Consider the following 14,750-nt stretch of genomic DNA (forward strand, 5'->3'; position numbering starts at 1 on the left):
CTATTTTGCTTTTTGAATGCTTTGTTGCGTTCCTTGTGTGATGTAGAGTGTAAATATGTATTTGATTTCAAAATTATATATGTTTTGATATGAATTAGAGTGTTCTGTGGGTTCTTGTACGGAATCCTATGAGGAACAATTATAAATATGACACTATGTAAAATATGAACAAATGACATGAGAGATGATGTGAATGATAATGTGAAATGTGATGATATGAGACATGAAATTCCATGAAAAGTGAAATGTTGAGTTAATGAAATAGTGAATGTGTGACATGCATTATGTGCATATATGATCTATTCCAGGTGTGCCGCTTAGGTCGCACACTAGTGATGTAACCAGCTAACAAGGTGTACCTTATGGTCACCAGTGATGTAACAAGCTATGTGATGAAATTACTTATTCCAAGTGTGCCGCTTAGGCTACATACCAGTGATGTAACATGTTATGTGATGAAATGACTTATTCCAGGTGTGTCGCTTAGGCTGCATACCAGTGATGTAACAAGCTATGTGATGAAATGACTTATTCCAGGTGTGCCGCTTGGGCCACATACCAGTAATCTAACAAGCTATGTGATGAAATGATCTATTCCAGGTATGCCGCTTAGGCCGTATACCAGTGATGTAACAAGCTATTCTAGGTGTACCTTGGGTCACCAGTGATGAAATGATGAGAAACGTGAAACTTCCGTATGATGCCACATGCATGCATTTATGAGTCAAGTTCATGACATCATTTCATGATAAATGAGTGTACATGTGATATTGATTGTGTATGTGTATTGTTTACATGTGACTTATGTTTGTTGTGTGTGTGCTATCTAACCTTTATTTCTACACCTGGAACCGAGTGAGATATTTCTCAATCCCTTGTTGTTCTTTGTATGTGTTTAAATTGTGTTGTAGATGATCATCAGCATGAGGATGTTGGTGATGAGGCTTAGGCTTCAGTTGGGCATGCTCTGATAGGATATGTGAAATCGAGGCTTAGCTAGGTTTAGCATTGGAGTTTCATTACTGTTATTGTGTTTTGGAAAGATTGATGTTTTATTTTGTCATTATTTTTGCATTGGACTACGATTTGCGAAATATGAATGTGAACTCTTTATCTATGTGTTCTGAAACCTTACTTTTTAAAGAAAGTTTTATTTACTCAAGAATGTACTTTATATTTATATTTATTGTGTATTATGTATGTGGGGTAGAGGGTGTCACATTTAGTGGTATCAGAGCCTGGTTGATCCAATCGGCCGTGAGTTATGAGTCTACTATGCTTGTTATTGGTAGATGAATGATGGAATGAATTTATTGTGGAACTTAATGATATGCTAGTGTGATGATTGATTATGTTTATTGTTTATGTAATTGTGTGTACTATTTTCTTAGATATTATGGCTGGTAGAAATGATCGTACGATTGTTGATGCCCTTCAAGCGTTAGCACAAGCTATGAGTAATAACAATAGGGCTGAAGTCGCTCCTAACTGGTTGAAGCAATTTCAGTGAAATCATCCACCTACCATCAAAGGAGGATATGACCTAGATGCTGCAATGATTTGGATAATGAAGATCGAGAAGATCTTCAATGTCATGGAGTGTCCTCTCGCTCAGAAGGTGAGGTTAGCCACCTTCATGTTGACTGCTGATGCCCACTTTTGGTGGGAAGGAGCACTTCAGAGGATGATTGATGGAGGGGTGCACTTGAATTGGGACAACTTAAAGAGGGTCTTCCTTGAGAAGTATTTCCTGGATGATGTGAGGAGTCAGAAGGAAGTGGAGTTCCTTAAACTGAAGCAAGGGAATAACACAGTAGTAGAGTATGCTGCCAAGTTTGACTCATTGGTTCGTCACTGTTCCCACTATCATGGTGAGGGTGGTGAACGTGCTAAATGCATTAAGTTTGTGAATGGATTATGTCTCGAAGTGAAGACAACGATCAACTATCAGGAGATCTACCATTTTCTAACCTTAGTGAACAAGTGTCGCATCTTTGACCGTGACAACCATGCACGTGCTACTTTCTACAAGGGAGATGGAGGTCCTATGCGTGCTGCAAGTTCTGATGCTTTGAGTAGGAGTAAGCCTTACTCTGCTCCTGCTAGATTCCAAGGGAGTAAAGCTATTGCTAGTGGAAGCAAGTCATTTACTGGAGGATCCATTTTAGTGCTACTGGAAGTGTTGGAGGGTTTGTGTCAACTCCCTCAGGAAAATGCTGGAAGTGTGGACGTGCTGGTCATAATCAGTTCCAATGTCGTGACAAGGAGGTTACTTGCTTCAACTGCAATGGTAAGGGTCACATTACCACCCAATGTCCTAAATCGCCAAGACCACGTGTTACTAGATCGGGTTCGCAAGTTGAGCATCCAAAGGCTGTAGGGAGAGTATTTGCTCTTAGTGGTGCTGAAGCTGCTCGGTCAGAAAATCTGATACAAGGTGCTTGTTTCATAGCTGAGACTCCTTTTTGTTGTACTGTTTGATTTTGGTGCAACTCATTCCTTTATTTCTATCTCTTGTGTCCAAAAGTTTGATTTGCATGTATCTTGTTTAGATTTTGATTTGATATGCGTGTATGTTGATACGAGGATAGATGACCTTATATGTTAATTAGTGGGTGTTTGTGTGTTTAGTAAGATTGAGCTTAGGGAGTGATATCATCATATTGGAGTTGAGGATGAGGATATATCCAAGACATCTTTATACTAAGTTATTTAAGTATGATTTTTGATTGTATGAGGTGAGTTTTCTAGGTCTAGTAATTTCTAGCGGAGGTATAACGCAGATCTATCTAAGGTAAAATTTGTGCTTAAGTGGGAGATACCTAAGTCAGTTAGTGAGGATTATGAGTTTTCTTAGATTAGCTTATTATTATAGGAGGTTTATTGAGGAAATTTCTAAGATAACATTACCTTTGACTGGATTGACTAGGAAGAGAGAGTTGCCTTTGTGTGGGATGGCAAATGTGAGAGTAGGTTCCAAACTCTTAAGGAAAGATTGACTAGTGTTAATATTACTAGATTTTAGTAAGTCTTATGTGGTATATAGTGATGCTTCTAAGAGGGGTTTGGATGGAGTGTTGATGCAAGAAGGAAGGGTAGTAGCTTATGTTTCTAGCCAATTGAAAATTCATTAGATGAATTACCTTACCCATGACTCTAAGTTAGCAGTTGTAATATTTATAGTAAGATTTAGAGACACTACCTATATGATTCTAAGCTTGAGGTATTTAGTGATCATAAGAGCCTTAAATATCTTTTGACCAAAGAAGTTGAATATGAGACAAAAAGGATAGGTGGAATTTCTTAAGGAATAAGATTTTGATCTTATTTGTTATTTGGGCAAATCCAATGTGGTGACCGATGTTTTGAGTAGGAAACATTTATATTTATCTTCCCTTATGATTAGAGAGATGGATCTTTGGTCTCAAATTAAGGATTTAAGTTTGACTTGTGAGATTACTCCTAGTAATGTGAAACTAGGTATGACTCGAGTAAATCGTTGAAAGAAATTGGAGAAGCATAATTAGTTCATTCATTTTGGTGACAAGATATGAGGCTATAGGACAAGGTAATGGATAAGAGTTTTCCTTAGTTGTAGATGGAGTAGTAAGATTTTGAGACCGGGTATGTGTACCTTGTGATCCTACGCTTAAGTGCTTGATCTTTGGAGAGGGTCATAGAAGTAAAGCTATTATTGTAGCAGATGCCTTGAGTAGGATGATCATTCATCTATCATTTTTATGATTTAAAGGTTGGATTTGATTGAAGAGTTTAGAGACTTAAGCTTGGTGTGTGAGATTACCCTTAGGAGCATTGAATTGATTTTGAAAGTGACTAGTGAATTAATGGATGAGATTAGAGAACCCTAGGAGTTAGATCCTTTCTTAGTGAACCAAGTGGAGTGGATTGGTAAAGGTATAAATAGCCCTTTACGAGTAGAAGTTGATTGTGTTTTGGGGTTCAAGGATAGAATCTATGTGCCTAGTACCCGAATTAACGAAGATGATCTTAGATGAAGGACATAAGAGTACTCTTAGCATTCATTTAGGAGCTACTAAGATGTATCAGAGTGGCGTAGCGGAAATGTGGTGGCCTAAGGTGAAGAAAGGAGTAGAGGAATTTGTGTAATCGTGTGTAGTATGCCAGAAGTTTACGATAGAACACCAGAAGTCTGTAGGAATTTTGTAGTCTTTAGACGTTCCAGTTTGAAAGTGAGATGATGTGTTGATGGACTTTGTTATAGATTTACCTAAAACACTTAAGAAATTTGATTCTTTTTGGGTTTTAGTGGATAGACTCACCAAGTTTGCTTGTCTTATCCTTATTGATATTAGATATTCCTTAGGGAGAATGATAGAGTTGTACATCAGTGAGGTAGTGTGGTTACATGAGATTTTCTACTAGTATATTTTATGATGGGAAATATTTAGGAAAGTGTTATTTGGCAATAGAAAGCAAGAACCATGAAGTTCATCCATTTAGGTGTTTGATAAATTTCGAGGAAGAAATTTCTAAAAGGGGGAGAATTGTAACACCCCAATTTTCATACTTTTTATGGAGGGTAATTTAGTAATTTTCATAAGATTTATTGAGGGTAATTTAGTAGCCCAGAACGGGTCGTTCTCAAATTGGAACGGGCCAATCCAAACTACTAAAAAGACCTATTTTTGGTTGCCTAGAACGGGCTGTTCTCAAACTGCAATGGGTCTTTCCAAACCACCAAAATGGCCTATAACCCTAGTTGGTAACGGGCCATTCCAAAGTTGGGAACAGGTCGTTCCAAATATGGACGTTTGAGTTAAAACTCATCTCCGGAACGGGCCGTTCTGGTTTGAGAACGGGTCATTCCAGATGTGAATACTAATTATCAACCATTAATATAATACTAACTTAAAATCTTATCTAATTATATCATAATATTTTCACATCAAATTTAAAACCAGATATTAGTTATACAAAAATATTAAGATCATATAGTAAATTTTCAATAAGATTTTAGTTTAATAATATAAAATAATTAATGTTTCAATTATATTGTTAATTAGCAAATAATTTATTCCAAAGCTAATTAATTTTTTCTATATTACGTTAATTTTGTTTTATAAGAATAAAGTATCAAATCATCTTGGATTAATATAAAATTTTGTACATATGATTTAAGAGTAAAGAAATTTCAATTTAACGGTTGGATTTACAAAATTCTCATTTAAAATAAAGTTATTGAGCGGTGTAATACTTAGAAAAAATTATACCGGTGTTATTATAACCCTCATCATATATATATATATATATATATATATATATATATATAATTTTATGGACCTTTATTTAGATATGATTGTCAATTTTTGTAAAAATTTATTATATTTTTGACAAATATAAATCTGTTGGACATATTCCATCAATAATATAACTTTTCTTACGAATTTTTTTTCCATCAAAAATATAAATTTTTCGACGGATTAATTTGTCATAATTTAAAAACAAATTTAACATATATTCTTTAATTTTGAATAATTCTTACATATAAAAATTTCATAAATAAAATTTAATATTTTGAGAGAGATTAACAATTTCTCACAAATTTCGTCATAAAAAATTTTAAGCTATTGGTGACGAAATTTGTGACAAAATACAAATGTTGACAAAAATTCTGTCACAAAATCTGTCACTAACTTATTTATTATAGTATTGTGACGCATTTTTGTGAAGGAATATTTATAGATAAATTAATCTGTCACAAAATCTGTCACTAATTTTATTTATTTATTTAGTGACAGATTAAATTGTCTCTAAAAAATCCGTCACTAATTTTATTTTTTTATTCAACGACGGATTAAATTTTGTCTCTAAAAAATCCGTCACAAAATCCTTCACTAATTTTATTTTTTTTATTCAGTGACGAAAATTGTGACGAATTTTTTAGAGACAAAATTTAATCCGTCACAAAATCTGTCACTAATTTTATTTTTTTATTCAATGACGAAAATTTTGACGGATCTTTTAGAGACAAAATTTAATCCGTCACAAACTTCAATAAATGGTAGTCCGTCACAAAAATTAAAAATTTCTCACAAAATTCGTCACTATTAGTGACGATAGTTTTTCCGTCATAAAAATTCGTCACAAATACTAATTTTTCTAGTAGTGTTGAAATGAGCTAATAATAGTACAAATATCATCATTGAATACTTGTGGTATAAAAGAAGGGAACTTAAACTTGAGTGGAAACATACCACATGAAAGAAACTCACACTTGGGAGAGATTGGTGAGTACATAGGTTTTATAATTAAATGTTTTTGAAAATAAAAAGGTTTCAATATCTCAAACAGTTTCAAAAGGCTTTATGTGCTTTTGCCCCCTAAAGCCTAAAATCATTTTTAAGATCCCTCTTTGGAAACCATGTCATCAAAGTCATTAGTTAAAGAATGAAGGACATGAAAACAAACAATTGTTGCTTTGCATGCACTCTTGTCGTGGAATCATTTGTTTTAAGGTAAAGGATGAATGAGTTCATTCATGGGTATAACAAACTTTGTATGTAGAGGGGTTGGCCAGAAACCCTATAGGGTGTTTCATGTTACTTTGATTTCGATGAGTTATGAATGCCCTAAATCAATTCTTGTATTTTGATTTATGATTTGGCTATTTTTTTGCGTCATATGTTTTGACCATTTTTTGTACTCTTGATGAAATTAAGGATTTTTTATGTATGTGTAATTGTATAAATTGTTAATTAAATTATGTGTTTCTAGGAAAACTTAAGTAAGAACATGTTAAGATGGTTGATTTTAGAACTTTAGGACTTGTTATTATAGGTTTGGATGAGTTAGGGTTTCATACCCTTAGAATGGTTATTTTCAAATCCTTGCACTGTGGGGACCTTATGCTAAGCATGAGAGTTCCAAGAGGCAATGCTTGCTCTCTATTCCCTTGACACCAAGGGAAGGGTGAATGATATTAAGTGCGAAAACACTAAAAAGTAATCTTTACTCTTTGACAATTTGGTGTTAAATGTTGAAAATAGTACATTAGGTGTTGAAACTTTTGAAATCAAACCTTGATCTTTGTTCCCTTGGCACAAAGTGAAAAGAGTTTTATGTTAAGCAAGAGATCTAAAGATCAACCCTTGCACTCTAATCCTTTGATACTATGTAATGAAAATTTAGTGTTAAACGTTGGATATCTAAAGAGAAACCCTTACTCTTTGTGCTCTCAACGCTAAGCATCCAAGAGAAACCCTTACTTTTTGACCTCTTTAACACTAAGTCTAGGGAAGTTCATGATGAGCATGGAGTCCTTGATGACATAACCTTGCCCTAGTGTGTTTTATGACTTGATCATAATATTGTATGTATTGCTAGAAATGATGATGAACAATGTATATATGGATGATATGTATGATGTTAAATGAATATAATGAAATGCTAAGGTGTATGTTTTGAATTGATATAAATGAGGACTACACTATAGAGGTAGGATCCTCATAGTGGGATACTTGTGAAACCATAAGAATTATTTGTGTGATCATTGATCAGTACTAGATGGGTTGTTTTTTTTATTTTTATGTTCTTACAAGAACTTAGTTGGTGGTAGCCATTGTAAAAGCTCGAACATACTGAAATAAGAGGAATTTAGAAATTTGTATAGGTGCGCGACTATATAGTTGAGAATGACTTAAAATCAATTAATTAGTACTATATATATCAACAAGATGCATCTATTATTTGGTAGTTCATCACATAAAAACTCCACAGTTAAGCATGCTTGACTTGGAGCGATTTAGAGATCAGTGACCTTCTAAGGGAAGCTTTCCAAAAAGCTTTTGTGAGTAAGGACAAACCATGCTAAAAAGTCTTGTATTGGTTTGTAGGGTAGTGTTGATCCTAAAGGTGACTAGACATCTAAAAAATGGCTATCCACGAAGGGCTCTGATCAGTAAAAAGTAATGACCAATTAGGAGTTATGTGAAGTATCACCGTGTAACATGTTGTGAAGTGAAATTGCTAAGACGTCAAATTTGAGAGATGTTACAATTACAAAGGGTTGGTATCTCTAAACATAAGGGTGATGATACATAGTGAGGAAAATTTATGGTTTGTATTAATCTCATGCCAGTTGGGGCATATTACTATAGCTCGGTAACCTTGACTAGTCACTAGGGGATAATAGACTAATTGAAAGAGTCTATTGTAGTTATATCTTGTGTTAAGGCAACCCATCCACTTCAAGCAATCATAGACCACTTTCAAACATTTTGATATTATACTACATGCATATGAGAAAACAGTTATATCATGTGTTAAGGCAACCCATCAATTGCATGCACTCGTAGACCACTTTCAAACATTTTGACATTATACTACATGCATATGAGATAACAATTATGGAAAGTGCATAGCATCACTTATATTTGTTTGAATTACTAAAATGTCTTAAATAAATGGTTACTCATTTTTGTGTGCATGCGTTCTACTTACTTCCTTTGCTATACTCTAGCATGTTGTAAGGTGCACCTCACTCCATTTTTTCTTGTGTATGTTTCCATGATATTGTTGAATACGTGCAAGACCATGTTGATGATGGTGTTAGAAAAAAAGGCTTAAGCCTAGAGTCTTGCTAATAGTTTGCTTTCTTTTTGGTTTGTATACTCTAGCAAGCTATGACAATTGGGCTAAACATATTGGATATTTCCTTTTATGGTTTTAGATTTATGCAACTTTTTTATTTGAATTGTTTGATAGTTTTTGGAGTGAATTTTTTTTTTAAGTTTTATATATAAGACTCAATTTATAGTGTACATGTTTTTGTTATGTGATGTACCTACTCATAAAACATCAATAAAAAACATGATTTTTATCTATCCTACATACGTTGATTAATCTATTTTTGTAATATGTAATAAATATATTATTTCGGGATATTAGGTGTAACAAAGTAATTTTGCTCATTGTTTCAACCTCTAAATTATTTTTTGGTCTGGTCACAAGTATTTCCTAATACATTGAGTTGAATATTAATCTCTCTCATTTCACAACTCACCAATTTTGGTTTGATAAGGATGTATAACTCTTTTTCATTAGGTGGATCCCTATATAAGTAAAATGATATACCTCCATTCACCACTTCATATCCAAGATAAGGATTGAATTTGATTTTTAGACGAAAAAACGCAAATGTTGAACCACTGAAACTAAAAATATTTATTTCCACACAACTAATAATGACAATAATAAACTTAATTTAAATTAATTTACCAATAATAACATTTTCATAATAACAATAATTAATACAATTTATTTCAAATTTTTGCTAACTTTTATTTATTATGAAGTTATTTCTCAATTGGAAATTTGTTAGAAACTTTAAAATAAATATTTCTAAAAGAAAAAAAAATAATTGCCAAATTCAGAAATAATGTTTAGAAAAAGAAGAAGAGAAAAGAACATACAGTTTGGTAATGTGGCAAGTACTATTTTCACTGTCTTTGAAACAATCACATTTGATGAAAGGGTTGTAAGTTCTGTCAGCAAAAAGTGTGTCATCGATGGCCCTTCCACTGCATAGGTCACCACTTATGTTCCAATGATCAGGATTTGCCTTTATACCCCATTTGCTAAAGATTGCATTCAAAGTTCTGGCTGCATAAATAATATAAAGGAAAAATTACATTTCAATTTCAAGTATTAAAACCAAAGCTCGGGTGTTCCAAAAATTTCGTTTTAAATTAATACTATAAAAAAAAATATTTCAAGCTGTGAAAATAAGAGTTAGCTAATAACTTATGCAAATATTGTCAAAAAAAATTAATGCTAATTTAAGATATAGCGTTGACTTTTTCGACATTAAATTTAAATTGAGTTTAGTATCGAAAAAATTGACATTATTATTTAAATATAGCGTCGGCTTTTTTAGCACTAACTTAATTTAAATTAATATCGGGAAAGTTGACGCTATATATAAACAATAGTGTTGACTTTTCTAACACTAACTTAAATTAAGTTTAGTGTCCGAAAATCTGACAGTATTTCTTTAGATATAGTATCGATTTTTTTATGTTAATTTAAATTAAGTTAGTATCAGAAGTTGACACTATATTTAAAGAATAGCGTCGACTTTTCTAATACTAAATTCAACTTAAATTTAGTGTCATAAAAGTCGACGCTATATCTAAAGAATAATATTGACTTTTCTGACACTATATATGCTTTGAGAGATAAAGATATTTTTTCAATTTTATATGTGTATTATAATGTGTTGGTACAGTTGGTTATCAAGTTAACTTAACATATTGAGGTCCCAAGATCGAGTCTCGACAATGCTAAAACAATACGAACAAATAAATGACAAGCTAAAAAAAGAATATGAAAAAAAAAATAATAATCTGATTTAATTGAAAAATAAATAAAATTTAATTAAAAAATATTTTTGTCAAAAATTAAATTCAAGCATTTTCTAATGATTGAAACTTAAAATTTCACCCTCATATATCTTTTTCAATGTACTAAGAAAATATATTTTATTATACACCCCTTCTCAAAAGTTAATATCAGCTTCTTCAACAAAATTTAACAAGGTGCGTGATTAATGAATGATATGATTTTATTAAATGTATTAAAAAAAGCAACTTTTAGATGAAATATACCTCCTTGTGCTATACATAATGTTTTCTCCGCTTACAGATTATCACAAGGTGTCTGATTAATTCTGATTAATGAATACTTTACGAATAATTTTGCCTAAATTTATTTTATTTAATAATTTATTTATATTATGAAACAAATTTCAATAATTTAATATTAAATTAAAAGTTTTTAATATATATTATTTATAATTTTTTTTAAAATTAAAAATTATTTGAAATTTTATTTTATTAATTCAAATTAACAGATAATCATAAAAATATTTTATAAATTTTAGAGATGAGAGATTCACTTATTTTAAAAGCAAGTCTTATTAAACTTATCTGACTTAATTAATAATTCATGCTCTACATTAAATTTTAAAAATTTAATTACTGAATTAAGAGTTTTTAATAAATAGATCAAGTTTATAAATTTAAAAATAAATTAAAAATTTTATAATATTTTTTTATATAAATTTAAATTAATGTATAAAATATTTTTAAAATCATTCATTATTTTAAATTTATAAAATAAAATATTATATATTTTTTCAAAAAGAAATTTTAAATTTAAAAATTTAACCAATGCATTAAATATTTATAATTAAATAATTAGATGGTTAACATTTAATATAAATTATAAATTATTGAATAAAATATAAATAACTATATTTATTAAGTGATATATATATATATATATATATATATATATAAAGAAGTTTCACATCTATATAAATTTTACCATAACGCTCAATAACTTTATTCTCGCTCTTCTAATCTTCTAAACCACTCCTCCGAACACCCAAACCATCACGCAGACAATTACACACCTTAGAGGTCAATTACTGACGGTTTTATTTTCATGTTTCATTTTTATTTTAATTTTTAAATAAAAAATATTATACTATTTTGAAGTTTTTCTTATTTTAAAATATTTGTACAAAAAAAATATAAATTACTTTTTTCACTACTTTTTTAAATGTTATTTTGAACTATGTGTCGGTAAAGGGTCACATCAAATCATCAAGTGTCTGCTGAGGGTATTTTTTGTCAAACATTAACTTATAAAAAGGAGGTTTTAAAGAAAAACTCTTAATTATAAATATTATAATTAATTATAGATATAATTTATAGATTTAAGAGTTGAATATTAGTTTAAAGATGTAGGTTTAGCTTCATTATCCCCGGAAAAAAAAAAGGTTTAGCTTCATTATTTAATATATGTAGGATCCTTTAATAACTTTATAATTAAATCTAATCAAATTCTTTTATACGTGTATTAGAATAAAAACAATAAATTTTGATCATATAATATTTTTTTTATTCAGAAAATAATAATAATAATAATAATAATAATAATAATAATAATAATAATAATAATAATAATAATAATAATAATAATAATAATAATAATAATAACATCATATCACTAGCAAAAGTTAATTTCTCCCCCACTAGACAAGACTCAAGGCTAAAATACTCATCTGACATTTATATATATTATAATTTTAACTATTTGTTAATATTTATTTTTCTTATTTATGCATATAACAAAATAAGCTACTTTGATATGTGTCGTATATACTGTCATATATATACCAATCATACTGCATAATTATTAAATATTTGTCGATTGATAAATCATTCTTTGTGATAGAGAAAAAAGGTTTAGAATAATCGTGATTCTTTTCTATACCTGATTTACCTGTCACTTTTACTTTTATCTTTAATTTCTTTAATTTCTTTTGATATCACTCATCCGTCTCATTTAACAAGCTTGCTTTACATCTTTTAGAACTTAATTTTGACCATTTCTGGGAAAAATCCTTTGCCCAGGTGTCTACAAAGAAAACTTAATTGTATTACTTTAATTTTATGATAATTTAGCTTAAATTTTATATTTTTACAAATAAACATTTTAATTATGATTTTTCTTAATTAATTATTTTTTTTCTTTTTTATGTCTTTTAAATTATGTTGAGATTAAATTGTTAAAATAGAAAATATCAATCATTTATTTATTTTAAATCACATTTATTTATTAATTTTTTGATACATATATATTAGTTTTATTTTCATATATATTAAGATACCATACAATTTAGAAGAAGAAAAAAATTAAATAAAGACTTTATTTTTTACTATTTTTATCATTCTTTTATTTTTTCTAAACTCATTTTTTATTATATTTTAAAAAAAATTGTTACATAAAAAAAAAAAGATTAGTGAATGATTGATATTTAAGATAAATAATTTAACTCTAAATTGATAATATAAAAATTTTGTAAAAATAAAAAATGTCAAATGTTAAAATTAATTAGAATGAAATTAAAGTTGAGGATGTTTATTTATAAAAGAAATAAAGTTTAAGGATTAACCGAAACAAAATTAAAGTTTATAATATCTATTTACAAATCAAATAAAGTATAAGGATTGATTATGATAAAATAAAAGTTTATGTGTCTATTTGTATAAAATTTAAATTTAAAGTAGTTAATTACTCTTTTTAATAATAATCAAAATTGTTGTTAGGAAAGAAAAGATATTTATTGATTTTTAAAAAATGATAATATATTAAATAGTTACTTAAAAGAATGAGAAATATTTACCGTGAAACACAGAAGCAGAGAAGAAACTAATAATTAAAAATAAATAAATAAAAATTGGAAGAGGAACCATAATTTAGAATATTTTTTTCTAAAAAAATCGTACATCAAAAGAGAGAATTTTTTTTTTTTTTTAATAACTAAAGAATAACCCTTTATGATTAGTATATACATAATTTAAATTAAGATATGAAAGAAAAGAGTGAGACCTTGATTAGGATCTGTAGTGGCATTAACCAAGCAGTTGAAGGTGCAAACAACAGCAACAAGTGCAAAAGCCAAAGTTGGTGGTAATAAACACCATTCCATGATGAACTACAAGCTTGCTATATTTCTAAATTTTCTAAGCACTACTTGAGTTTTATAGTCACCAACAAAGACCAATGGTGTTTATGGTTTATGACCAAGCTCGCTGTGTTGGTTACGCAGAGTTTATGAAACCTTAAGTCACATGTAAGACGTCACACCAAAGAAATTCACCTAAAACCTCGTATGCTACACTAACACGTGGATCCTAAGATAAGAATAAAAAGGTGACAAGTCTATATTATCTATACTACCTACTTTTTTGTATCAGTTATTACTATCTACCTAATCAAATTATGTAATTCTAATTAATTACTATCTAATTAACAAAGTCTTGCATCGTACACACTCGTCATTATCTCCTCCAACTTTTTTCCCTTCATAATGGTTAGTCCATCTGAAAAACAAGTGATGGTGCTTTTGTGAATTTGTCAAGCAGATGAAAAAAAAAATAATTGAACAAGGATTAGTTAGCTACCAAATATGATACAAACTTAGCAATGATATTTCGCTTTTTAAAAATTATTTTATATTATAAAATCAAGGAAAAGTTTTGCAATTGCATTTTAACTCTAATAATAGTAATTCTTCTAAAGTGTATATTATATTAAAAAAATAATAATATAAAATTAGGAAATTATAAAGAGTTATTTCTTACATAATCCTAAAATGAACTTGGCATTTTTATTTAATTTATATTCTTTACATAATCCTAAAATGAACTTATCATGCTTGATTGAACACGAGAGTACATGTAAAATTTTTAACATGCATGATTAACCTCCTTAAATTAATTGTACTTTATGGCTATACATGTAAAAATATGAATATCATACATTAAAATAAAATTTATAAGTTTATTATATTTTATGAGAATATTAAAATTAGCAGATACTAGTGAAAAAAATATCTATCAAATGAATTATTTTAGGTCTTACCTTTTACATCGATTGTGTGACACACTTCTACTGTATATACATTTAATATAATATGACGATGAAATAATTAAGGCGGTTTATAAAAGCGATTATCATGGATACACTAGTACAAAAATGACTTTTAAAATCGGGGTTTTAAAATTGGTTATAAGGTAACCGATTTTAAAAGTGACGCGATGACAATTTTGTAAATAATGACATTACTTTTAAAATCGATTACGTTATAACCGATTTTAAAAGTCTCTGACGCTACTTTTAAAATCGGTTGTTCAATA

At 29.2% G+C, this 14,750-nt stretch overlaps 1 protein-coding gene across 4 annotated transcripts in view; it reads right to left on the reverse strand.

Annotated features, from left to right (window-relative positions):
- LOC109788185 (putative LRR receptor-like serine/threonine-protein kinase At1g56140) overlaps nucleotides 1–13,684 on the reverse strand; it is a 91,905-nt gene extending 78,221 nt beyond the window's left edge. The window contains exons 1-2 of one of the 4 annotated variants that reach the window (XM_083062392.1): nucleotides 13,441–13,684; nucleotides 9,453–9,642 (exon numbers count right to left, since the gene is read on the reverse strand). In XM_083062392.1, coding sequence (XP_082918518.1) covers nucleotides 9,453–9,642; nucleotides 13,441–13,540 — 290 coding nt within the window. In that variant the 5' untranslated portion in view covers nucleotides 13,541–13,684. The remainder of the gene's footprint in view (nucleotides 1–9,452; nucleotides 9,643–13,440) is intronic. The other 3 variants (XM_083062391.1, XM_083062393.1, XM_083062390.1) reach the window with 3 other exon arrangements.
- Nucleotides 13,685–14,750: the final 1,066 nt, after the last annotated feature.

The sequence above is a fragment of the Cajanus cajan genome, chromosome 8 (assembly GCF_000230855.2).
Source record: "Cajanus cajan strain Asha chromosome 8, NIPB_CcT2T_4, whole genome shotgun sequence".
Taxonomy (NCBI): Eukaryota; Viridiplantae; Streptophyta; class Magnoliopsida; order Fabales; family Fabaceae; genus Cajanus; species Cajanus cajan.